The following is a 25,613-nucleotide window of genomic DNA, read 5'->3' on the forward strand; positions in this document are numbered from 1 at the left end:
GAACTCTGTAGTTTGCACCCTGAACCCATTATACTTTCCAGATATATCTTATCAGATTAGTTTGCCTCCAACAAATACAAAAGTTCACAAAGATTCATGAGAGTAGAGGTGATGATCGAAGTGTAATACATAAGAACGGAAGTGTAATACACAAGAATGCAATGGAGATGAAAGTAACACAAGTGTTTTAATGCACAGGTTTCAGAGAATATGAACAACATTAACAGAAGACAATAAAATACCATATAGTTTACAAAGTATAAGAGGAGTAAATGGGGAAGAAAAAATTAGATTCTGAAGCAAAGTTCAGCCAATTTAAGTTAAAGCTTAATTAAGTATGCTAAACTCTAGTAGACAGATATGAACCTGAAAGCCCATGCAGTATCAGCCATAAAGTGAAAACAAGTTTACTAGTTCTAACTCAGGATGTGCTGGGCACCAACACGGGAGTCTATCAAATTATAGCAATCCTACCTAAAAACCATGAATTTAATTGTATTTACATATTCCAAAAAGGAAAGCTAAGGTTCAGAGGTTTCAAATACCCACAAAAGATCAAGAAATACCTAAAATAAGATTTGACGTTATCAATACTATGTGAAACACATGAAGGCATTTCCTGTAAGCGTTCACTCACATGTTTCCAGGGGATCCCTTCCCGCTGGTATTCCTCTTGTTCTTGCTTCAGAACCAGCTGAATAAATAGCTGCTGTAGTTTCTCATTGCAGTAATTGATGCAGAATTGTTCAAAACTACAAGAAAAGGAATAAATTAGGTTTCAACAGATAGATAACAAGCCACAGGGTTTTAAGTATCTTTTCCAATTTACCTGTTGTTATCAAAGATTTCAAAGCCATAGATATCCAAGACACCAATAACAGTGTTTTTCCCATGGATTGTGGTGTCATAGTTCTTGACCTCAATAACATCATTGATGCGAGTCACAATCCAACAAAAAAGGCGCTCATATATTGCCTGCAAGGAAAATAGCATTGTAAATCCTTGCCCATTTGGGAATGAGTCCTCTGTTAGAATTTGTGATCAGTTTTAAATTCCTGTCCTACCTTTTCACTGTTTAGCATAGCCTCAGCAGAACAATTGAAAATGTAGACTGTCCATAAAACAACAACAAAAACTACATGATGTACGCAAAACTAAATAGCTTGTATTTTTAAAAGATTATTACTGGTCATAACACTAATTCCAATGACATTCTCCAGGCATGTTTCCCTGCCTGGGTGGATCAATACTTTGCCTGATCCCTTGAATAAGCCAGTTCACTGCTTTATTGTTAATTTAATCAACTATAAAGAGTTGAGAGCTAGTGAGTTAATATCTATGATCCACTAAAGCTAAATGATTTTTAAAAGTATAAATATTGATTTCTAATGCTAAACGGAGATCTGAGCCAAAGACCATGGGTTGAAATTCCTTGTGAATCAAGCACATCCAATGCACAAGAACACACACAACAAACCACACACGGACAAAGGTGCCACATGCTAACATACACTCACATCCCAATACACATGTGCTCTGCAATGTCAAATTGTTAGAAAACCTTCCAGCTACCCACTCTCTTCACCCATATCCATTATCCATTACCTCCATTCTTCACCTTCCCTTTACTCTTCAATACACTCCAGTCTCCACTTACATCCTATTACTCCATTGAAATAGCTCACCAAAGACTCACAGCACCTCTACATAGACACTTTTTTGTACCTCATATGGACATCTCACTCTGTTACTCAGCATCACTCAACCTAGGTTTCCACTGCCTTCTTGGAACACTCTTCTCTCTGGATTTGGGCTAACAATCCTAAATTTTACTCTTTGTTCACTGGATGTTCCTTTTTAGTGACCTTTGGTAGAGTCTCCTTCTCTACCTGACTTCTAAAAGTTAGAGTTCTTCCTGGTCCTCTTCTCTTTACCCTCTAGCACCTTCTAAATAATCTCATCCAGTATTAAATAATACAAATATTATATGATTCCTACAAGTATTATCCCAACACAGAACCAGAGAATAGTCTCGGAGCTCCTGACTCACAGAGTCTACCTGACTCTGACTCTTCAATGTCTCACAGCCATCTCAAACTCAAAGGACTCCTGATCTTTCATCCTCCAACAACTTTTCCTATCCTTCTTTTAGCCACAAATAACTAGCATCACTTAGAAATTCACTCATTTATTCAACAAATATTTGAATATTTACTATATATAGTCTGTTAGAGATACAGGTCTAGGCAAACACAAACATGGTCTCAATCTCCAAGAAATTTAGGGAATAGAGTGAAGGAAAAAATTATTCTGTCTCTCTCATTTGCCCCTCACCTCACAGACACACATCCACACTAAAGGAGAGGTACATGGGATCTTAGAGGAATTTAATTTATGCAGTGCTCAGGGAGGCTAGGGAAGGCTTCTCTGGGAAAGGGATGCTTGACTTGAGATCAGAAGGTTGAGTAAGAGGTAACCAGGCAAGAGAGGAGAGAAGAGCAGTCCAAGAAGAGGGACCAGATGTATATAGGCCCTGTGACTGGAAGGAGAATGGGGTCAGGATAATCTGTGAGGACTGACAGAAGACTAATGGGATGAAGAAAGGGGGGGAGATATGGTATGAAATGAGGTGGGAGAGGCAGGCTGGGGCCAGACCATGTTAAAGTATTATCCTTGCTTTTCTCATTCCCCATGCAATAGGTCCTATTTTTTCAACATAGTCTATCTCAAATCCCCCTCCTCTCCCCATTTGTACTTCCACCTTTGCGGTCCAAGCTGCCCTCATCTCTTTCCTGGATTAAAAAAATATCCCCTTAATTGGCCTCTTTGCTTCCATTCTTATTCTAGCCTCCATAACATTCTCCATACTAAGGCCACAGTGATCATTTAAAAAATGCAAACTTGCCCGGTATGGTGGTTCATGCCTGCAATCCTAACATTTTGGGAGGCTGAGGTGGGCAGATCACCTGAGGTCAGGAGTTTGAGACCGGCCTGACCAACATGATGAGATCCTGTTTCTATTAAAAATACAAAAGCAGCCAGGCATGTTGGTGGGTGCCTGTAATCCCAGCTACTCAGGAGGTTGAGGCGGGAGAACTGCTTGAACCTGGGAGGTGGAGGTTGCAGTGAGCTAAGATTGCACCACTGCACTCTAGCCTGCACGATTCAGGAAAAAAAAAAAAAAGCAAACTTGATGTCATTGCCCCTCCTTAAAATCTTCCCTATTGCTTTCCGCTGCACTTAGGAAAAGTTCATATTCTCCCAAGATTAAAAACCAAGCCTAAGACTTACAAGTGTAATCAATAAAATAGACAGCAATCTAATCAACCAGCAAAACAACAAGTTGGATGTGAGAAAATACAACACTTGCCACACAGACAATAAACAAAGGGTTAAAGTTCATGATATACTAAGAACACTTGGAAATTGACAATAAAAAGAGAATAGCTCCGAAGAAAAATGTACAAAAGATATACTGAGGCAATTCTTAGACTATGTTTAAACACTCTACAAAAACATAATATGCTCAAATATACTAGTAATGAAATTAACAATGAAATATTACTGTGCAGCCATAAAATCAGTAAATTTAAAGTTTAAAATACATATACAGTCAGGCACTGTGGCTCACACCTGTAATCTCAGAACTTTGGGGGGCCGATGCAGGTAGATTGCTGAGGTCAGAAGTCTGAGACCAGCCTGGTCAACATGGTGAAACCTTGTCTCTACTAAAAATACAAAAAATTAGCTGTGCATGGTGGCACACTCCTGTAATCTCAGCTACTTGGGAGGCTGAGGCAGGAGAATCATTTGAACTGGGAGATGGAGGTTGCAGTGAGCTGAGATCATGCCACTGCACTCCAGCCTGGATGACAGAGCAAGACTCCATCTCAAAACATAAAAATAAAATAAGTATACCCTTTGACCTGAGAATCTCACTCCTGGGAATCCATCCAATTGAAATAAAAGCACTACTGTGTAAACATAGATGTATAAAGTCATGCAGCATTGTTTGCAGTGGCAAAAAAGGGAAGCAAAGTGGACGATTTAAGAGGAAGATGGCTAAATGAATTGCGGTGCTATCACTGCAGGCTTGGTACACAGACTTGGAGGACATTATGCTAAGTGAAATAAGCCAGGCACAAAAAGACAGATATTGTGTAATCTCACTTATATGGAATCTGAAAAAGTCAAACTCATAGAAGCAGAGAATAGAATGGTGATTATCAGAGGCTAGAGGAGGTGGGTGGATGGAGAAAGTGTGAGACGTTGGTCAAAGGGTAACATTTCAGATAGGAAGAATAATTTCTCATGATCCATTGCAAAGCATGGTGACTGTTGTTAATAACAATATTAATAATATTGTTTCAAATTGCTAAGAGTGGATTTTAAATGTTCTCACCACAAATAAATGATGAGGTAAGAGGTATGCTGATTAGCTTGATCTAATAATTCCACAATTTGTACATATCCTGAAATATCCCATTGTACCCATAAACATATACAACTATTATCTGTCAATTAAAAATAAGTAAAACTTAAAAAAAAAAGAATGGATCAGAGCTCAGTCAGTTGACTCTGGTGAAGCATTACTCAGTGAGAGAAGCAGCACAGGAGGCCATGAAAGGGGCCATGCACACGAGGCCCTCATGAGCGCCGCCCCCAGTCAGCTTCCACTCTTCTCAGGACCTTTTCTGGCAGTGATGCTTACATCTGGGAGTTTTATTGAGACTTCGATGGCCCAAAAATATCATTATGGTTTCTAAAAGCCTTAACCCTCTTTTAAGAATGTCTGAATACATCCTCACAGGATTTCACTCAAACTGCAACTGCAGTCAACAAAGTGACAGAGGGTCGGTTATACTCTCACCTTGGCGAAGGCATCTCTGCCGTAGCTGGCCTCTTGTTCCGTGTGCTGCTTGTCGATGATGTCACGGCCTGTGGCCACAGTCCGGTAAAGAAGGGCTTTCTCAACCATGTCTGTCTTAGTGGAGAGCAATTCTGCTATGATAGATACTACTTTCCCATTCTCAATAAGAGGCGTGTCACCATCTACGACAAATTGTAAATTTCCCTGTATCAAAAGTGAAAAAAAATAACACATTATGAGACATTATGTCAAGGATATATTTGCCAATGTAAAATGTAATCCAAGTGACCTTGTTTCTACCTATTTTCCTAAATACATTATACATCTCAACATATAAAAAGAATGTTTCATCTACTTTTTCTCCTTCTCCAGACAGTCATCTATCTTTTCACTTTCAGTGTATGTTTTTGATAGATAGAAGTCTTACATTTTTAAGTACTCAAATCTATGAATCTTTTGCCTTAGGTGTCTCTTTCTTTGGTGTCAGCTCAGACCATTCCTGCTCCAAAGGGTTTATGAGCATTTGATGTTTTCTTCTAATGCTTTTATAGTTTTTTTTCCTTAAACTTTTTAATCCATCCACAATTTATTTTGGTATATGATGTCAAGTAAGAATCTAACTTTATTTTTCACATGGTTAGTTGCTCCAACAGGATTTATTGAACAGTCTAGCTTTTTCTGATTTGAAATGTCACCTTTTTTTTGAGAAAGGGTCTGTCACCAAGGCTGGAATGCAGTGGTGCATCACAGCTCACTGCAGCCTCAATGTCCCAGGCTCAAGCGATCCTTCCACCCCAGCCCCTCTAAATAGCTGGGACTACAGATGCATGCCACCATGCTCAGCTAATTTTTGTATTTTTTTATAGATGGGGTTTTGCCCTGCTGCCCAGGCTGGTCTTGAATTCCAGGGCTCAAGCAATCGGTTCACCTCAAATCTTCCAGAGTGCTGGGATTACAGGTGTGAGCAACCCTGTCCAGCTGAAATGTCACCTTTTTAATATGTTAAATTTCCTCAAGTGTTTGAGTCTGTTTGTATTCCACTCATTCAATAAGCAATAAATACTTATTAACCATCTACCAAATGTCCAGCATATTAACCAATCAGTTGATTAATCTGTTGATCTGGTGCTATGTGCAAAAAGTTATAAAGTACTTTAGCTTTTACTATCATTTTAAGTTTGGTAGAACTTGTCATGTTTCCTCTCCTCCCTCACCCTATCCTACAGGATGCTTCTTTCACATATTTTATTTGATCTTTTTCCAGGTAAATTCTAGAATCAAAAGGTCAAGTTAAAAACAAAATAAAATTCCTGTTTGGATTCTGAAAGGTATTGCTAAACTGTATTTAAAAACTAATTCAAACAGATGAGACAGTTTATAATACTAAAGTCTTCCTTGTCAGGAACATTTATTGTTTATATTGCTATATAACATTTTTCATATAGATCCTGCACATTCCTGATTCATTTAGAGTTAAATCTTGCTATATTAAGTGAAAGATAATTTTTATTCCAGATTTGAATCCATGCTGTCACTTATATTGTAAGAGTATATGTTCAGTGTATTTTAAATATCTCTAATTATATAAATGGCTACAAAACAAATCTGACAAACAGTTCTTCACATCCAAGTTCAGTGTGGTATAGTGGGCAACAAGTAGCCCATGAGTCTGCCAACGTGGTCTATGGTGTTGGCTCTGGGATGAGCTGGCTGTGCCTTTGAGGCAGTCACGCCACCAATCAGGGCCAGTTCCCAACCTGTAAAATGAGACGATCAAAAATCCAGTTCTGATAACCTATGATTCTGTGTTTCAAATGCCACTAGAAATTTTTACCACTAGTAGTCACATCACTGCTGAATTCTTTTATCCTTAAGATTAACCAGTTCAAAGTTTGACAATACCAGTAGGACAATTAACTGAAGTTGTAGCCTCCAACCCTATAGTGGCTTGGAAAATCCCTGATAATATTATAACATGATGGAAAGAACCACAGACACAGTAATTTCTTCAAAACATGTAGAAATTTTTCTCTGAATACTTTTTAAATCTACAAGGAAAACACAAAACAAAATCTTCTGAGAAAGCATCCTGTTCCCACCAGAAGACAATATATTCTGAGAGGTGTCCCTACTCACCAAGTGCAGAATAGCAGCCAAAATCTTATACACTGTTTGGATCTCCTCAGGTTTGAAGCCAATGACTTTCATGGCATCAGCAACAACTTTGAATTCGGCAGCATCATTGATTGAAGGCTGGGGATGAAAATGGGAAACTTGTCACAGACATTTCATATAAGCATTAAAATTCAACAATTATAAAACTAAATTTAAATAATGCCAAGGTTTTGCCTTCATAGTAAATCACTTGAGGGGATGGTAAGTCTCCAGAGAAAATAAAAATCATTTCAGGAATGGCAACATAATTCAGCAGGTACAAAGCCCACTTGTGTGTAAATGCCATCACCTAAAAAAAAACACTGTGCCCTTTTCTGGAACCTTCAGTGAGGGGGCAAGTCCTAAGCTGGCTCAGAGAAGCCAATCCCCACTCCATGATCCGTGAAGGCAACAGCACGGGATGTGAGATCACAAATGGAAGTGCTGAATGTGGGAGCCTCCAAGATACATGCTTGGCTACTGTTGTTTGTGGCTCTTTGTTCCACAGTTGTCTTGTTTAGGCTGGCAATGACACTTCACTCTCGTATAATCAGGCGGTTTATTTCCCAGGTAAGAAAAGGCGGCCCCTCAAAAGCAAAAGAGTCAGCCTCCGTCATTCAGCAAGCTATTAAATAGTCTAGGACTATAACTTCATTCATTTACTCACTTGATAAGCGTTTGGTAAGTCAGCTCTACTAACTGGTATAGGCAGGTCAAAGATGAAGCACCTGCCCTTAAAGAGCTGTGGCCATTACATTGGAAATACAAGTATGTAAACAGAAATTCACAATAAAGCAATAGTAACTGTTTATATTAGTTTTACCACAGCAGCAGCCACAGAGGCCTGACCAATCCTTTCCTTGGTGAGTTTCTCCTCTTGTCTGGATATAGAGACCTGGCCTGATGCTCACTTGTTGAGGAAGGGCTCTGGAAGGGGACCTCTCTGCCTGGTAAGTACAAGTTCTTCTAGTGTGCAGGAGACAACCAGGCAAGCCCCTCCTCCTCCTAGATGTTTGTTTTTTGTTTTTACCCTGGGTAAGACACTTAACCTCATTGAACCTCAATTCCCTCACAAATAAAATGGGCATAATAACATATATTTTACAGGATGATTGTCAGGATTGAATGAGGATTTATATAAAGCACATCCCTAGTAGCAGCACATTAAAAAAAACCACTCAGCAGTATCAGATATCACTATGATTATAAACTGCAACCATGTAGAAATTGGAAAGTCACTGGGTAAACAAAATCTAAATGTCCTACTGTGAGGAACTGTTGGCTGCTTACCTAACAGTCATCCTCTAACCCCATTTCTTTCTTGCCGATTGAACCTGGATTTGTTTACTCCTCTCTAAGTGTGTATGTCCTTTGTGACTGGCATCTACCTAGCCTCAAGCGGCAAACCTTCACTGGTCTAAACTCATCAGAGTGATCTTATTTCCCTTACAAATGATTGGTTAGCCACAGGCATGGGATGCTGTTCTGATCAATACAATATTTGGGAAAGTGTTTATGGGGGATGAGTGAAGTTGGGTTCTGGAGAGGTTTCCCTAGCTTATAAAAGGAAATGGGCCATGAACATCTCCTTCGCCTGTGACTCCTGGAACTTCTGATGGCGTTTTGTGACTGCAAGGAAAACCAGCCTAAGAGGACAAAGCTGTCCACTAAGTGTGGCAGAGTTGTAACCTGGGGAAACAACCACATAAATACCTGGGTTCCTAACAACATTGTTAAGACATTAGTTAATTTCAGAATAAACTAATTCTGAAATTGTCCCATCTCAGGGTTTCTTGTTATGCTAGATAATTAAGTTTCTTATTGTTTTTGGAGACTTTTAATTGGGTCTCCTCTCACTTGCAACCCAAAATATCTTAACTGTATATAATTCCTGCATTTTAGGATTGGTTAAGATACAGACAGTCAATACTTTACAGTTATATTAATTATTATATTAGTTTATATTTGTTTGCATGGAAAGATAGAAAAAAGGTAGGTTTAATCAGGATTTATTGTAAGATTCCACTTATAAATACAGACACAAACCATTATCAATAATCATCTCTGTATGGTAAGAGTTAGTTTTTGTTTCCTTTTGGTTTCTATTTTAGGTTTTGACTATGATCATTTATTACTTCTTTGTTTTTCTTAGAAAGAAAAAAAAAGCAGGGAAAGCAGAAATGGAAAATTTTTGATAAAAAGGGAATCTAAGCTAAATTTAACCTGGAAAAAAGGCTATTAATACTTGCTTTCTGTAGGGACTCTACATGACTTGGTCAAAAGTAACTTAGTCAATAAGACAATTTGATTGAAAAAAAAATTCCCAGTCACTGGTTTTCCAGGTATTGACTTTACAGTTCTTTACACATCTTTAAGTGCCTCTGTCTAGTTCTCAGAGAATTGAAGCATTGCCCTCTACTGCTTTTTTGTTTTTATTTTATTTTATTTTTTTTGAGATGGAGTTTCACTCTTGCTGCCCAGGCTGGAGTGCAGTGGCATGATCTGGGCTCACTACAACCTCCGTCTCCCAGGTTCAAGCTATTCTTTTGCCTCAGCCTCCCAAGTAGCTGGGATTACAGGTATGCGCCACCACACCTGGCTAATTTTGTATTTTTAGTAGAGATAGGGTTTCTCCATGTTGGTCAGGCTGGTCTCCAATGCCCAACCTCAGGTGATCTGCCCGCCTTGGCCTCCCAAAGTGCTGGGATTAAGCCGTGAGCCACTGTGCCCTGTCTTTTGTTTTTAATTCATTTTCAGCCAAATATTCCTGGTCTCTGATGACTGTAAAAGTAAAGTTGTTGTAACCTAAATGTCAAATAATGGAAAATGAATTGCAAAAACTAAAATATCATTAATTTCTAGGCACAGCAATAAAAGTACAGCTGAACTAGTAATGCAGGTATAATTTGCTTTGATTAATAAATTTTTTTAAAGAAATGTCTCCCACATTTTAGATTTTTTTCCTTTACAGTTTCATTTCTTCCCTAACTATGAAAGCCATAAATTTTTTATTACAGAATTTTTTTAAATAAGGAAAAACAGAACACAAATATCCATAATCTCACCCATCCAGAATAAATAATACTGTGATCTATATCCTACCATATTTTATTCTATACATTCATATACCTTCCCTCCTACAAAATAGGATAATAGTGTAATTATTATCAACAAACTATTATTAGAATGTTGTAAAATTACTAGCAGAAAATGAATCAGAAATAAAAGAGCAAGAATATGCCTGCATATAAGTGTATGCAAGTGCTTGCATGCAAGAAAAGGGAAAAAATGGGAAAAACTTGAAAGCTGAATAGAAATGCCTCAAGGGGCACAAAACTATTTCTAGGGTACATCAAAATTAATATTTGAACAAATGGTGAATGCGGAATCAAAGTGCATTTTAATTTTGTTTTACTAACTTGCCTTTGGCCAAGTCATACAAAATCTTCTTAGGAGGTAGACTTCCTAGTCCTATCAATATTTTTATAGTGTCAACAGGACTAGGGATAGGATTAGAAATTAAAATGAAAGACTGAACATAGAAAAAACTTCTTTCCTGTCAGATGGTGATAAAATACCAGAATTGATTTTAAGCAAAGTTGCTGATTCAAAAATGCACTGAATCTCTGTCAAGAATTTAAAAAATAAAACAGAATAAAAGAGACATTTATTTGCCTAAAGGCAGCAGGCTCGACCAGATAATTATTGAATGTCTCTTCTGATTCTTTGATTGATTTTTTATCTGAGCAATTTCAAAGAGGAAATTCTCACCTTTAACTGAGCTCCCACGTGTATATAGTTGTACGATGAAAGGGATTTCTGGAGATGTAGGGAGCGTAGTATCTGCTCTGAACCTCCTTGGAGTAGCTGAAAAACATTTAGTTAGAAATAAGTTGGCCAGACATACATTGAACAAAACATTAACTTAGTGTACTCTGGCTTTTATTCGTTTTCTGGGCTTAGCTCACTTATGTCTTCCTTTCTAGCTTTGAAGAAGTTTTTTTGTTTTTGTTTTTTTTAAAACCTTGAAGGTAAAGCGTTCAATGCCATCAGTTACAGAGAATGTTATGCAATCATAAAGAAAATTACTTTGAAAATGTCTCATCTCATTCACAATATAACTGGCATAAAATGTTCTTGCTTTAAATGCCGTCATTTGTAAAACAGGATCCTATGCTCTGTGGTGGCCACTTGCTTAGCAGCCTCATTATAGACAGGATATAGTTCTGTGTCAGACTTTAGAAAAAGACAATATCGCTACAGAAGTAAGAAGCATCAGCAGACAGTCATATGCTGAATCACACTGGAAATAAACAGTTTTTCCTCATCAGTCTGTACCTCTCAGGAAAGGAGGACAGCTGGGGAACCATGACCATAGTGTTGGATAATGATAAATTTTTAATAGTTTCACCCAAGTGGGAAAAACACTGGGAAAAAGTTACAGGTTACTGAAATAAAACAGAACTCTTTTATATTTGGTAGAAAAATAGCTTATTTAAAACATGGCAAATTGCCAACAGAATCATAAATACAATATTTATAGTGCTTTTATATAGATATGTCTGTGGAAGGTATTATGTTTAAATTCTCTAAATTAAACTGTATACTTTTGTTTACTTAAAAAGTCTACTTATCAGATTTTAAAAATTGATTTTTAAGCCAAATATACCAAAACTTATATATACAAATGAGTACTGTCTATTAAAGCAGTTACCTGTTCAACTGAATCACATTCAATTATGTTGTCATTGTTCAGTTACTTTCAGAGACAGCTTACACATGGAAATCAATCTTACCAATTTATAGTTTTACTTCTTAAAAATCCAAAACAATATTGCCTAATTTGGTCCCCCACCTTATTTGTTAGCCTTGATTTATATTACCTTGGGCTTTAAAAAATTACATTAATATATCATACTTGTTCGCTGAGTGTAAAGACTTGCCAACAGGAGGGCTATTTAAAAGATTTTGCTTTAGAATCTAAAAGCACTCTTCAAAAGAAATACACAAATTTTTTTCTAAACTTGATGGATTAAAGAAACTAATTCTCCCTTGAAGTTATAAATCTAGATTGTTTTTTAAAAGTAATCATACTGCTTTATAGTCTATATGAGTGAAACAAACTTAATTTATATTCCCTTCTCTGAATATTTGCTTCCCAAATATGGAAACAACAGCTTCATTCCAAATACAACAAAAATTAATTTAACATTTAGAAGGTACCATTTCAAAAGCTTTCACAGTCATTAAAGTGTTATCTACACTGCAAGAAAATATGGGTGATCCTCACCCAAGGCAGTCATCTGGTTGGGTAAGCCCCTACCAGCTGGGTGGAACAGTCACGCTTGTCCAATCTCTTAAGCACGTAGGGCAGGGTGTGTGGTGCACGCATGCGTGATGTACTGCGGGACAAATGGAGGGTGAGGGACGCATAGGATGGGGGAAAGCTCAAGACACAAATACTTATTTCCTGCACAACTGAGCTAATGATCAATTATCTGTGTAACAGATTACTAACCTGGTAGAAAGAATGAAAGCTTCGTTCTCCTGGCTGTTGCACAATCACTCGAGACTAAGAAAAAACACATTAAAATGGTTAGCCGAAAATGTGCCTCTAAAATAAAACAGTAGCCAATTTCTTAGGGAAACTTATATCTACAGAGCATTTAAAAATCCTAAAGACCTCATGGATTGTATGCTCATCTAAGAACAGATCTTCTCTATGGGCTTTCCCCTGCAATTCTTTGATAATTCTTTTTATTGCTTAAAATAGAGGTCCCTAAAGCTTTCTGAAGAATGAAGCTATTTTGATTTTTTTAACTTGGAGCCTAAAGATAGAATTTGGTGGTTGGGGGTCGGGTAAGGATTAGAAGTGGGGAGAAGAGGAAGGAATGCTTAGGGAGGAATATTCTCAACATTCCTTTTCCCAGGGTCTGCTGGCATTTCAAAGAGCAATGCCTTTTATCCTGTAATAAAAGTCAGTTGAGCAAGATCAATCCATAGGGACCTCTGCCTTAGATGATTCCAAAAATACTGCTATTAGGAGAGGGTTCAAAATATGAGTTCATTCAAAGGGACCCTTTTGATTGAATATGTATTATACATAACGTGAATCCATGAAACATTTTGGAAAAAAGACTGATAATAATACCTGGCATTTCCTGTCCTTTTTCTTTTTCTTTTCTTTCTTTCTTTTTTTTTTTTTTGAAAAAATTTTATACTTGTTGCCCAGGAGTACAATGGCACAGTCTTGGCTCACCGAAACCTCTGCCTCCCATGTTCAAGTGATTTTCCTGCCTCAGCCTTCTGAGTAGCTGGGATTACAGGCATGAGCCACCACACCTGGCTAATTTTGTATTTTTAGTAGAGACAGGGTTTCTCCATGTTGGTCAGGCTGCTCTCAAACTCCCAACCTCAGGTGATCTGCCCGCCTCAGCCTCCCAAAGGATTAGAAGTGGGGAGAAGAGGATGGAATGCTTAGGGAGGAATATTCTCAACAATCTGGGATTACAGGCATGAGACACTGTGCCCAGCCTCCTGTCCTTTTTCGACTGATTCTGATAATAGATTTATTTCCTTAACAGTCTGACTTCAATAGCAAACAAAAATAAAGAGTATACTGTATTAAATGGCCATAAAGGATGCTATGGCCTCATTGGGATAGGAATTAACTGAGAAGCCTGTCAGCTTAGACGGGTGTAAATTCGGGGTGGAGACCTAATTTTGTAAAGGACAAAGTTAACTGTAAAAATGAACCCTATGTATTCTCTTGCAGTCATGCCCACTGATAATCAAGATTAGTTAAGACACAACTGGCTGGGTGCAGCAGCCCATGCCTGTAATCCCAGTACTTTGGGAGGCTGAGGCAGGAGGGCTGCTTGAGCCTAAGAGTTTGAGACCAGCCTGGGCAACACAGAAGACCCCATCTCTACAAAATAAAAAAAAATCAGCTGGGTGTGGTGACCCATGCCTGTGGTCCCAGTTACTCAGGAGGCTGAGGTGGGAGGATTGCTTGAGCCCAGGAAGTTGAGGCTGCAGTGAGCTATGTTCACGCTACTGCACTCCAGCCTGGGTAGCAGAGTGAGACCATGTCTCAAAAAACACAAAACAAAACCAGACATAACCTCTCTCGCGGTCCCAAGAAGAAAGTTTTAATTGGAATCCTCTAGAAATTGGGCCTATTTTTAAGTTTTTACTGACCAAATACAGTTTGATTCATAATTAGGATGTAAGATCACAAAATACATATATGTTACTACAAAACAATGAACAAACAGAAACTAGAAGAAAATTTTAATACATAAAATGTATAGAAGATAGTGATGTATAAAAAGACTAGAACTGATTAGTCTTAGATTGATTTTTGGTTGAAATTACCCAAAAGTTGGCAAACAACTCATACCTGTGCCCCCATCCATTCACATGCATACCTAAATCTATGTACAAAATCCCCAACTTTTTCCAACTTGACATTGTAAGTAGTAAGAATAGAAGACAAAAGGAGAATATCTTATCATAAAAAGCTAATCAAGAAGGGAGAACAGGATTTAAAGCTATTTTGACTTAATAAAATAAATTCTATAATTTGTTTAAACATTCAGCACTTACAACATTACCCTCAGAAATTAAGCACATTTTACCTTTTCTAGCAAGTAGTTATTGATATGTCCACCAATAGGGTCACCCTTGAAGTCAAAGTTAATATCCATGTATTTTCCAAACCTGCTTGAGTTGTCATTACGATTGGTTTTGGCATTTCCAAAAGCTTCCAAAACACAGTTGGACTTAAGCAACATATTCTTCACTCTTTAACACGGATAAATGAAAGTCATTATAAAAACTTACAGAGACTAGAATTTTTTAAAACATGGACTTTGCTAAAACACATTCAAATATTTATACAAACATGCTGATTCCAGCATTGTTTGCAATATCAAAAAAACCCAAAAACTTAAATGTCCGCCAATAGGGATAAAAATAAAGTTTTGTTTCCCAATGTAGTGAAATATTATAGAGGTGCTAAGAAGAATGATGTACATCAATATGTACTCACATGAAAATGTCCAGCATACAGTAACAAATATAAAATCAAGTTGTCAAATAACATGCATTGCAGGATCCCTGTGTGTGTATGTGTGTGCAGACACACGTGTGTGTGTATGTGTAAGTGTATGTGTATGTGTGTGTGCAAGCACATGTGTCAGTAAATGCTTAAAAATCTGGAGGGATCAGTGCACCTCACTATAAGGTTTTCTAGGCAGGAGGCTGATGGGGTGGGCAAGGTAGGATTCCAGGGAATCTTTACACCTTCAATTTAATTCTGTAATTGTTGTTTTTCCTTTTATAAACGTATATATTTTATTTACATAAAGAAAATTTTTTAAAAAGATGTGTTCTGAAAAGAGAATAGGTGATACAGAAAACGATATAATTTTTAAGGCACTTGCTTATGAAACCTGGAATTGTGGAATTTTATTGTACTTAGTTATACATCATAAGTTTAATCTTTACTAGTTCAGAAATTGCTCATTATCTTGTTCGAAGCTGTATGGAATTTCTCCATTGTACCAGTCATTTAATGCATTCTTTATTCAATGAATGCTAACTTTCTCTAGAGCAGTCCCTCCCAATGGATACATTTTTAACTTCATGCTAGAAGTTATCCTTATTTTATCCTTATTTTTATTCCACTGATAGAATTCCTCTTATACAGGCATCCCTGCAGAAATAACTTCGACCTCTGACATACCTTGATGTAGCAGACCCACTGTTACTCCCACTAATACTGGAGAATTCAACCTTATCACCTCATAAATGAAGGCATATTTTAAAAACATATGTGTGTGGGGAAATGGCTTGTGATATGTTTGTGAAAGACTAGTAAATTTATACATGCCTTACTCTGCTACAGTAGATGTAAAATTAATTTATTTCTCATCTAGTTGTTCTCCTGAGCTCCTAAGGAAATTAAGAAAACTCACACATATCCTTGTCCTTGTCAAACTAGATTGTAAAATCAGAGTAAGAAGCAGGGATATGTTACAGTTAGGAAAAATGCCTCTCCTGACCCAGCAATGCAGCTCAATATGATGAAAAGAAGAAAGGCCACGTGGGGCAGTGGAGTGTAACTTCTCTTCTTTCATATCAGCCCAGTATCCTTTCTTCCTATTCATAAAACTGAAGATTGTGATGTGTACATGAGGTGGGACTCTTTACTAAATTAGTACTGAGCTTCAAAGTAGCCAATGAGGAAAATAGTTTCTCTCTTCAAAAAGGCTGCACCACATAAGAAAGTTGAGTCTTGTCGCTTTATAGCTATCATTCATTCATCCCTTAAGTATTTAAGCAAATACTATGTGCCAGCTGCTCCCCTAAATGCTGGGCCCCAAAATGTAGAGACCAGGTTTATTACTCATCTTCCTGTGAGCAGCAGGACAGTATGGCATAAAATCCTTTCAGAAACTGAAGCCTGTTCAGAAATTCCATTGTCAGTGGGTTCTGAATGTTGTAATGATGATGGGAAGGCATGAGTCTGCTTAGTCTGCCTTCTAGGGTCCCACTTCTCTCAGAATACAGTTTTTTAAAAACCCTGATGTAGTGAAAAGAGCAAGGAACCTGTGAGAGCTGGAACAATAAAACCTACCAGTGTAAATTATAATAGCTCTGCTGACCACATTTAAGTCAGCAGTAATAAACCAGTATGGGAACATTTTCAGCTGTTTCAGGGTAATGATTTTTTTGGTCTCAATTAGGTAAAGCTTACCATAATAGTATTTTTCTATTAAAAACAAATCTAGAAACAGAGACATTGAAGTAAAAGTATAGAAACAACATGCACTTAAGAGAATCAAAGTAGCTTAATCATCAAAAAATGTTCAACCCATAGGTATTAGAGTTTAGGCCTAGCCAAGTCCTCTAGAGAAAACGGAGTGCCAAGAAGAATCCCTCCCCATTATTAGAGCGCCCTTACCTTTCAACCTCTGCTCTCTGACTGGGGTTGGTGATGGCCGCAATATACTGCATAATGTACTTACTGGCTTCCGTTTTACCAGCTCCACTTTCCCCTAGGGGGAAAAATTGTTCAGGGCTTAATGTAATAATTAAAACCAAAAGTAAGCTAATTTTTAATAGAATAATCTAAGAATCTGATACTAGTTAAACATTTAAAATCCCTCACGTTGCACTCTTTCATTTCTTTGCTTTTTTATTTCATCCTGCCTTAATATGGTTAGTGGTTCTAACAAACCTGAATATGATGAAGAAAATAAAACTATTATAAAACTAAAATAATAAGTAGACTACAAATAAAAATTTACTTAGAAAAACGTACCAATGTAGTAAACTAACACTAAAGTTTTAGTACTTTGCAGGGACTCATAAGTCTAGTGGAAAAGAAATAAGGTAGTGATTCAAATAGTGGTCACAACTAAATTCATAGAACCTCGTTTTCTACAGCAGAATTTCTTTTAATCTTAAAGAGGACAAAATAATTCTCTAAAAAAAATTAAAATTAGAGTAATTTTAGTTAAAAAACAAAACAGCAAGCTCCAGACAGAAGGAACCATAGAAAAAGCATGACAACTGGGATAATGGTTGGGATATGGGAAAAGAGGAATCAATGTCAAATTATCTATCAAAAATTTTAAATGCTTACATCTTCTGACTCAAAAATTCCACTGGTAGAAATTTCTCCTAAGGAAATACTAAAAAATACTAACATAACCAAATAATAATAATGTTCAAAGGTTTTGAAATATTTCTATAGACTATACTGTAAGTTGTGGCTAAAAATCTGGAAATCATATATCCATCAGTAGATAACTGGATAAATTATGATTCAATTATTTAAATGGAACACTACACTATGGTTAAAAAGAATGCACCAGCTCTACAGAAACACCAATGAAAAGATATTTACTATATATTATTGCATGGAAAAATGAGTTATTTTTTCCATAATGAGAATTATTTTTTCCAAAATGAGATTTTTTTCATTTTTTCCAAAATGAAATTATTTCCAAAATGAGAGTTATTTCCATAATTCCATAATTATATATTTATAATATGGTTACATATGCAATTGTGACTACATGTGTTTGCATATGCAGAGAAAATGTATAAAAGGATAAACATTAAACTATTAACAGCTGTTACTGTTGGAATCTTGGAATCTTGGGAAGATTAAGGCACTCAAGGGGAAGAAACATTTTGCTTTTACTCCACACACTCATATAATTGTTTTTATTCTCCTCTTTAAAACCCAGCAGTATTGTTTTCATAATTTGTTTTAATAAAACAGAGTCCTTGGATATAATTTTCTAACTCCAACACTAAGTTACTTAACTCCTCTGACCTTTAGTATTCTTATCCATAAAGTAGAAAAATAACTGTTCTACATACCAGAGAGTTGTTTGACTAACCAAAATAGAATAACGATTATAGGGGTGTTTCTAAAAGCATAAAACCACCAGTGCAAATGTGAGGTATTATTAGCACCTGAAGAAATTCCCACAGTTCGGGAGAGGCCATTCTGGGTCAGTGGACAGATATTTTTCCTGTCCCCATTTCACTACACAGAGTCCTTGAAGGGCTCAGCTTAACGTAGATAGTTTGGCTCCAGTTCTTAGGCATGGAAGGTCTGCAGCCTAACTCATGCCCATCTCCCTCCTTGCTGGGGTTTATAAAGCTCAGCCCCCCAGCTCTGAAAGCTTATTTCTGGCCCCCACGCCTCTGTAGGTCCCTCAACACTAGCTCCCGAGCACTAGTCTGATTTTGAGCTCATTCTTCATTTTCGCACCCTCGGTATTTCATTGTCTTGGTTTCATTTTGTTATTTAATGTTGTTACATTTTATCCACTACTTTTATGTGTTTGAGATGGAAACATTTTCCATGTCAGCTCAATCTAACAAACTGGCCAGAAGTCATCCAAGTGTAATATGTATTTGTAAAGGAACCAAGACTAGAGCATGATTAGAAATGATACAAAAAACTTAGTATTTAACATTCATTACTTTTCTCTCTCCTATAGAATTGCTCAGGCTTCTACCTTTAAAAAAGATTGGCCAGGTGCAGTGGCTCAAGCCTGTAATCCCAGCACTTTGGGAAGCCGAGGCGGGTGGATCATGAGGTCAAGAGATCGAGACTATCCTGGTCAACACGGTGAAACCCCGTCTCTACTAAAAATACAAAAAAAATTAGCTGGGCATGGTGGCGTGTGCCTGTAATCCCAGCTACTCAGGAGGCTGAGGCAGGAGAATTGCCTGAACCCAGGAGGTGGAGGTTGTGGTGAGCCGAGATCGCGCCATTGCACTCCAGCCTGGGTAACAAGGGTGAAACTCCGTCTCAAAAAAAAAAAAAAAAAAATAAACAAAAAACAAAAACAAAAACAAAAATTAGCTGGGCATGGTGGCGTGTGCCTGTAATCCCAGCTACTCAGGAGGCTGAGGCAGGAGAATTGCCTGAACCCAGGAGGTGGAGGTTGTGGTGAGCCGAGATCGCGCCATTGCACTCCAGCCTGGGTAACAAGGGTGAAACTCCGTCTCAAAAAAAAAAAAAAAGATTTAATCAATTGTTCAGATTCTTGAGTATCAGATAAACACATTTTGACTTTGGAAATAGAGGGGACCCCTCCAATTACCTGATATCACAATACAAGTGTCTTTTGATCGCCTCTTCATAGCCTTGTAAGCAGCATCCGCAATAGCAAAAAGGTGAGGCGGTCTCTCATATAGCTCACGGCCTTTATACTGCTCAATCGTGTCTCTTCCATAGATGTTCAACGACTTGTAAGGGTTCACAGAAACGACGACTTCCCCAATGAATGTATAGATGCGCCCTTTTTCAAATCTGTACAGAAGCAAAAGAAAAGAAATACATAGAAATGGTTATATGGTGGTTATACAGAAATGCTATATCTGTTCTGTGAGTCTCTTACTTCCAAGCAAGTCCAAATATCCCAGGAATAATTTCTGAACTGACATTTCATTGGTTCTGAGTTAACTTATAGACAGAATGTTTGGGGCTGTGCCCTTTCAGATGCCATTGGTAGAAAAGACCAGTAGGGGTTAAAAGCCAGGCAAGAAGGAAGAATTTAACTTGTTGGGGCCGGGGATTTCCTGTTTCCAAAATACAGAAGGGTAAGAAGATGAAAAAGTTAAAGAGCTGAAAACAATCTCAGAGCTCTAGGAGGAAAAGAAATAGAAGTTAAAGAAGATCTTGAAATCCACTTAGATTTTCAATTATTAAGAGGACTGTCATATACATTTATTTTTTTCTCGCTTTTGGACCTCACTAAAATGCTAGTAAATGAATATAAACAGTAAAATCCAAAACAGAGAGAATGGTAGAGGAGATGCTTCTGGTATAAATCAAATTTATTTTTTATGACTGCCTGAAGTTCCATGGTGTAGATATATCATTATTTATCCAGTGATTCCTGTTCCTTCCTGCTGCTATGAATAATGCTGCAGAAAACACTCTTGGTACATAATCTTACAGATTACTGCTTTTACTTCTGCGGGATAGATTCTCAGGAATGGGACAGCTGGTTGAAAGGCATGTGTATTTTTAAGTTATATATAATATGATTCCACCTTTTCCCCATAAAATAAGAGTTAAAAATCTAATCATGTATGTATTTATATCTGTACATAGATATATTTTATAAATGACCACACAAGCATATAAAAATGTGGAAGAATACATGTTATATTTCATGCATCATTTTATACACACAGTAGGGTAATGTGGAAGGAGAGAAATAAAGAAGGCCATATGGGGTGAGAAGAGGCCACAGGACAGAAAAAAGAAAGAGAATAAAGCTCAAGTAGGTACCATATGATTGCAATTGTGCAACTTTATGTGTCTATCTTACAAAAAAAATTTTAAATATAAAATGTAGAAAACCCATATACATCCAATATTTTACACAGCAATCCATACATAGAAACATATGTGACCCAGAACTTCAAAGTTTCCACACAACAAATGGTTGCCACCAACATGCTCTACCAGCTGAGAGGTACTGGTAGACATCTCTCTCACATCCAAGAACCGATGAAAGGCATGCCCCAATGGGAAAATGCTGGTTCACATACAGCATGTCTCTAAGCATGCTTGCTTCAAGACCGGTGGGGCAGGAGAAATAACTAAGCACTTGGGACCAAAATACAAGAACCTTAAATTTCCTTTAAGCTGGAATGAAGGCTGTAGGGTATAATTAGAAATTGAAACAGATGTTGATAATGTCAACAATAAATTCAAACCAAGATTTTATCAAGTATTTAGAGTGTTTTAAGAGTTATTAACTACTTCAAGGTTTTTGGTGCATTTTTCTACTATGGGTTTTCTATGCATCCTCTCAACTTAGGAAGTCAACACGGCAGCTAAAAGCACGGATTTGGAGTCCTCTACAGGTTCAAGCCTCCCCTTTCAAGTAGCTGGGATTACAAGTGTGCATCATCAAGCCCAGCTAATTTTGTATTTTTGGTGGAGACAGAGTTTTACCATGTTCCCCAGGCTAGTGTCGAATTCCCAGCCTCAAGTAATCCACCTGCCGGGTGCGGTGGCTCACGCCTGTAATTCCAGCACTCTGGGAGGCCAAGGCAGGTGGATTACTTGAGGCTGAGGTGGGAGGATTGCTTGAGCCTGGGAGGCAGAGGTTGCAGTGAGGCAAAATTGCACCACTGCATTGCAGCCTGGGCGACAGAGTGAGACTCTGTCTTAAAAAATAAATAAATAAATAAAAAGGATCCAATTTCCTGACTCAGTTGTCAGTCAACTACAAGTCACAAGCAAAATGTCTACATAACACCTGCTCAAAGAATCATGAAAATGATAAGAAGTTAAGATTCATCACATAAGTTTTTCTGGCGTAATCTGCAAATTTGCAGTACATGCCCAAGTATCTCCAAGGAAAAGAATCAAACGGGCACGATTCTTTAGTTTTCAAGATGCACTGTCCAAACAGGAAAAAAAAAAAAAAAAAAAAAAAAAAAAAAAAAAAAAAAAAAAAAAAAAAAAAAAAAAAAAAAAAAAAAAAAACACCATTTCATAAGCCTGGAACTCTGCAACTAAGAGACACAGCAAATAATGTGTGAAATTAGAATACTGTTGTAAGATACCAGGTTTGTCCAATAATGTACCTTCTTTCTCAGTGGATAATTTTTAGAGCAACGAATAGACCATTATGCTCTAAAATCATATTTTATTACAAATAAAATATTTTCCATTAAACGTTTAGGCACCGTGTTTGTAAAATACAACTAAAGTGCATGTATAAAATCATTTAGCAGCTTGGCATAGTAGCCTGTGCCTGTAGACCCAGCTATTTGGATGCTGAGGCAGAAGCATCACTTGAACCCAGGAGTCTGGGTCCAGCCTGGGCAACAGAGTAAGATCTCATGTCTTAAAATAATTGAATGCATAACTATTAACTCAAAGATAGTGGCAAATATCAACAGAATATGATATTAAATACAATGCTTCAGCAATTCACAAAGTGTTAGAAGGTCATTTTACTTGAAATTTTAAGTTCAGTTATCAAATAAAAAACTTTCAATTTGGTTGGGTCTTAAAAATCACCACTAGATGGTGCCAGTATACACCTTAACAGCAACTCAAATTCAATTTGCTTTGGAAAGTGGTAGGGTATGAAGTAAGCACTAAGGTGATAGTCACCTAGGGTGTTTGCCTCCAGGAGGAACTACGGTAATTATCCTAGATGACAAAGAGGGTGTTATCTCTTAAAAGAGACTAAGGAAGGTGCTCCCATGACCTCTGTGTGCAAACCTTTTACGACAAACTTTTATAATTCATTCTTCAAATATTTATTCAGTATCTACTTTGTGCCAGATACTGGGTCTAATTCCAGGATTTAAAAAAGGAGAACAGGAAAGCATTGTAAATAAATAACAACAATATAGTATGATCAGTAAGGTAATAAAAGCCTGCACTGTAGTGACAAAGATTAATCAATCATTTTCAATGAGGAACACTAAGAGTAACACATAAACTCAATAGCAGAGCATACAGGTTATGGCCTCCAGGTTTCTCTTAACTTCTCTCTACCAACAACACTTCCACCCACCAAAACCTCCCCACCACTTCTCCCTGTCTCTGTTACTCTTGTTCTCATTAATGAGCTATTTACAGTTCCCAAGAGCGTCATGCCTTCATGGTTTTGCCCACGGAGTTCATTCCGCCTCAGGTACCTTTTCCTGGTTCCTTCTTCCCCATGTGCTTGCCAGATTCCTTCTCTTTCTTCAAAAACCTAAGCACTGGTTCCTCTATGAAGTCACTCTTGATACTTTTCCTCCAATACTGGTTTTAAGGTCTTTGCTCTGTTAACTGTTTTTTTTTTTTTTTTTCCTTTTTAGAACTTCCTAAATGGTTAACATAGCTTAATAGCAATTGATTTTTTTAACTTAAGAAGTTTAAAAAATATATATTTTCACTGGCTTCTAAGTGAAACAAAGTTCTAAAAAGATTTGAATTACTGAGTAGTAACGGAGAAAATATAAAGGTATAATAATGCTATCAGCAAACAATAGTTCATTGTACAAGAATTCTGAAACATTTACTTTTTTTTTTTTTTTAAAGTAGCCTTGTAAATTTGCACATGCCACTTATATACAAGACCATCTATAGTAGGAAGTCAAGATGAAAGCAGCTCCTTCAGATCAGTCACCGGCAGATGACATGCACAGCCCCATAGAAGAGTCTAAGACATGCGGGGAGAGGTGGGGTATGGAGAAGAGGAGGGTGGTTGGCCCAGTCAGAGTAGAAAGCTGCATTAAGGAATGCTGGAGAACAGGTGGAAATATATACGGGGTCAGATCTGATATGATATGAAAGTCAGGCTGAGGGAGTTTACATTTGAGGGAGTTTACATTTGATGTGACTGGAAACAAGGAATCAGTGACTTTTCTAGTTAAAGACATCAATAAGGTGCTCAGTGAGGGGAGTGATAGGAGAAATGAGGACAGAGAAATTGGAGTTGTTTCACAGGGAAACTGGGCAGAATCTTAAAACTTACTGAACATAAGGGACAACAATATATTTAACTTTGAGCTAGGCAGAAAAGAAAAAGGAATTTATGATGACTATATCTCAAATGTACTCTTGAAGCTTCTAAGTTAGATTCACCCACTAACAGAATTCAGTGTTATCCTTGGTTGACTTCTTGAAATATATGGAACCAATTATAATCAGTAGGGAAATTCTCTGTGAATGGTTTACTAGGTACAGTATTACTAAAATCTTATTCATAAGTATTATTCATTTACTTCATGAGGAACATACACTTTCTGAATAGATGTTCCTTAATCACACTGATTTGGCCTGTCTTCCTTCTCTTTTGAATCTAAATGGAATCTTAAGTTACTGTGAACATTTCTGTTTCTCAGCAGAGGTGTCCATCTAGCCATGCCATTTTCTTTGGCCTTTCATTACCTCTTCGGACAACTCCAATTTAGGTTCCACTCCTGCATTTCAATAAATCTTGACCAAACTTCCCAAATTACTAAATTCACTGGTTGGTTTTCTATGCTCATCTTACTTAATTTCTCCACTATATTTGACACTGACTCCCATTTCCCAGCACACTCTTCTATTGGCTTCTGTGAGCCACGTTCTCTTCATTTTCCTTCTACTTCTCTGGTTTCCTTCTCAGTCTCCTTTGCTGGCTCCTCTTTTTCTGCTGATCTCTAAATATTCCAGTTCTCTAGGGTTGAGTCTAGTATCAACTACAAATACCATCCAAGGGTCTTCCACTTAAGGAGGATAAAGTAACGATATCTTGGCCCCCCCTTCTACCCTTTGAAAATCAATAAGAATAACAAAAAGAGAAAAAGATGTCACCTACAATGAAAGAAAAAACTAGTCACAACTCTGAACCACAGTCTATGAAGAAAGATTTTGAAAAGCTATGAAAACTAGACCTAGTTGAGGCAGGTTGCTAAGAGTAAATGTATGCCTCTGCAAATCTCCGGCACTGGAGTAGAGTTCTCCTGAAGTAGGTTGCAGTTCCTGAGTAGCCAAACCAAAAATCGTTTGCTAAGAATGTCAGAGTCTCAGTATGCAGGTGGCTTTAGAACAAAGTAAGTCCCACTGGACACTTCTGAGTATATGTAAGGTGAGGTTAAATGAAGAAATAACTAGAAATTGCCTTTTCAGAAAAACAGGCTGTCGGAGTGGCGAGGCGAAAGAGAAAAAGTGCAGTGGCTCTGCAGCAGCTGATCTTAATAAATGGAAAGAGGTAGTGCTAAATCACCTCCCAGAAGTCGCAGAAATACACAGGGAACTTGCTTTCTAGTCAGGCAAGCTTCTTGCCATTTCAGGGCAGAGAGTTGGTGAGAAAGGGAATGAGCAGTAGACCACCAAACTCAGCGCACCTTATCTTTCAACCCAGAATGAACCATACTCACTCGAAGATGACAACCATTAGGCTGGGCGCGGTGGCTAATGCCTGTAATCCTAGCACTTTGGGAGGCCAAGGTGGGTGGATGACCTGAGGTCAGGAGTTTGAGACTAGCCTGGCCAACATGGCGAAACCCCGTTTCTACTAAAAATACAAAAATTAGCTAGGCA

General features: G+C 37.5%; 1 protein-coding gene and 1 pseudogene across 6 annotated transcripts in view; one reads left to right on the forward strand and one right to left on the reverse strand.

The window, feature by feature from the left end:
- The window catches only part of MYO1D (myosin ID), a 362,631-nt gene that overhangs the window by 250,347 nt on the left and 86,671 nt on the right, over positions 1-25,613 (reverse strand). For all 6 annotated transcript variants that reach the window (XR_001829185.2, XM_017542198.2, XM_017542195.2 and 3 more), the window contains exons 2-10: positions 19,663-19,871; positions 16,995-17,088; positions 14,665-14,830; positions 12,543-12,596; positions 10,796-10,891; positions 7,007-7,123; positions 4,871-5,074; positions 830-975; positions 638-752 (exon numbers count right to left, since the gene is read on the reverse strand). Coding sequence is in view for 5 of the 6 variants with exons in the window: in XM_017542198.2 (XP_017397687.1) it covers positions 638-752; positions 830-975; positions 4,871-5,074; positions 7,007-7,123; positions 10,796-10,891; positions 12,543-12,596; positions 14,665-14,830; positions 16,995-17,088; positions 19,663-19,871 (1,201 nt within the window). In the remaining variant the exon portion in view is untranslated. The remainder of the gene's footprint in view (positions 1-637; positions 753-829; positions 976-4,870; positions 5,075-7,006; positions 7,124-10,795; positions 10,892-12,542; positions 12,597-14,664; positions 14,831-16,994; positions 17,089-19,662; positions 19,872-25,613) is intronic.
- The window catches only part of LOC108313577, a 57,189-nt pseudogene continuing 55,260 nt past the window's right edge, over positions 23,685-25,613 (forward strand).

The sequence above is a fragment of the Cebus imitator genome, unplaced genomic scaffold, assembly GCF_001604975.1.
Source record: "Cebus imitator isolate Cc_AM_T3 unplaced genomic scaffold, Cebus_imitator-1.0 Scaffold140, whole genome shotgun sequence".
NCBI classification, from domain to species: domain Eukaryota; kingdom Metazoa; phylum Chordata; class Mammalia; order Primates; family Cebidae; genus Cebus; species Cebus imitator.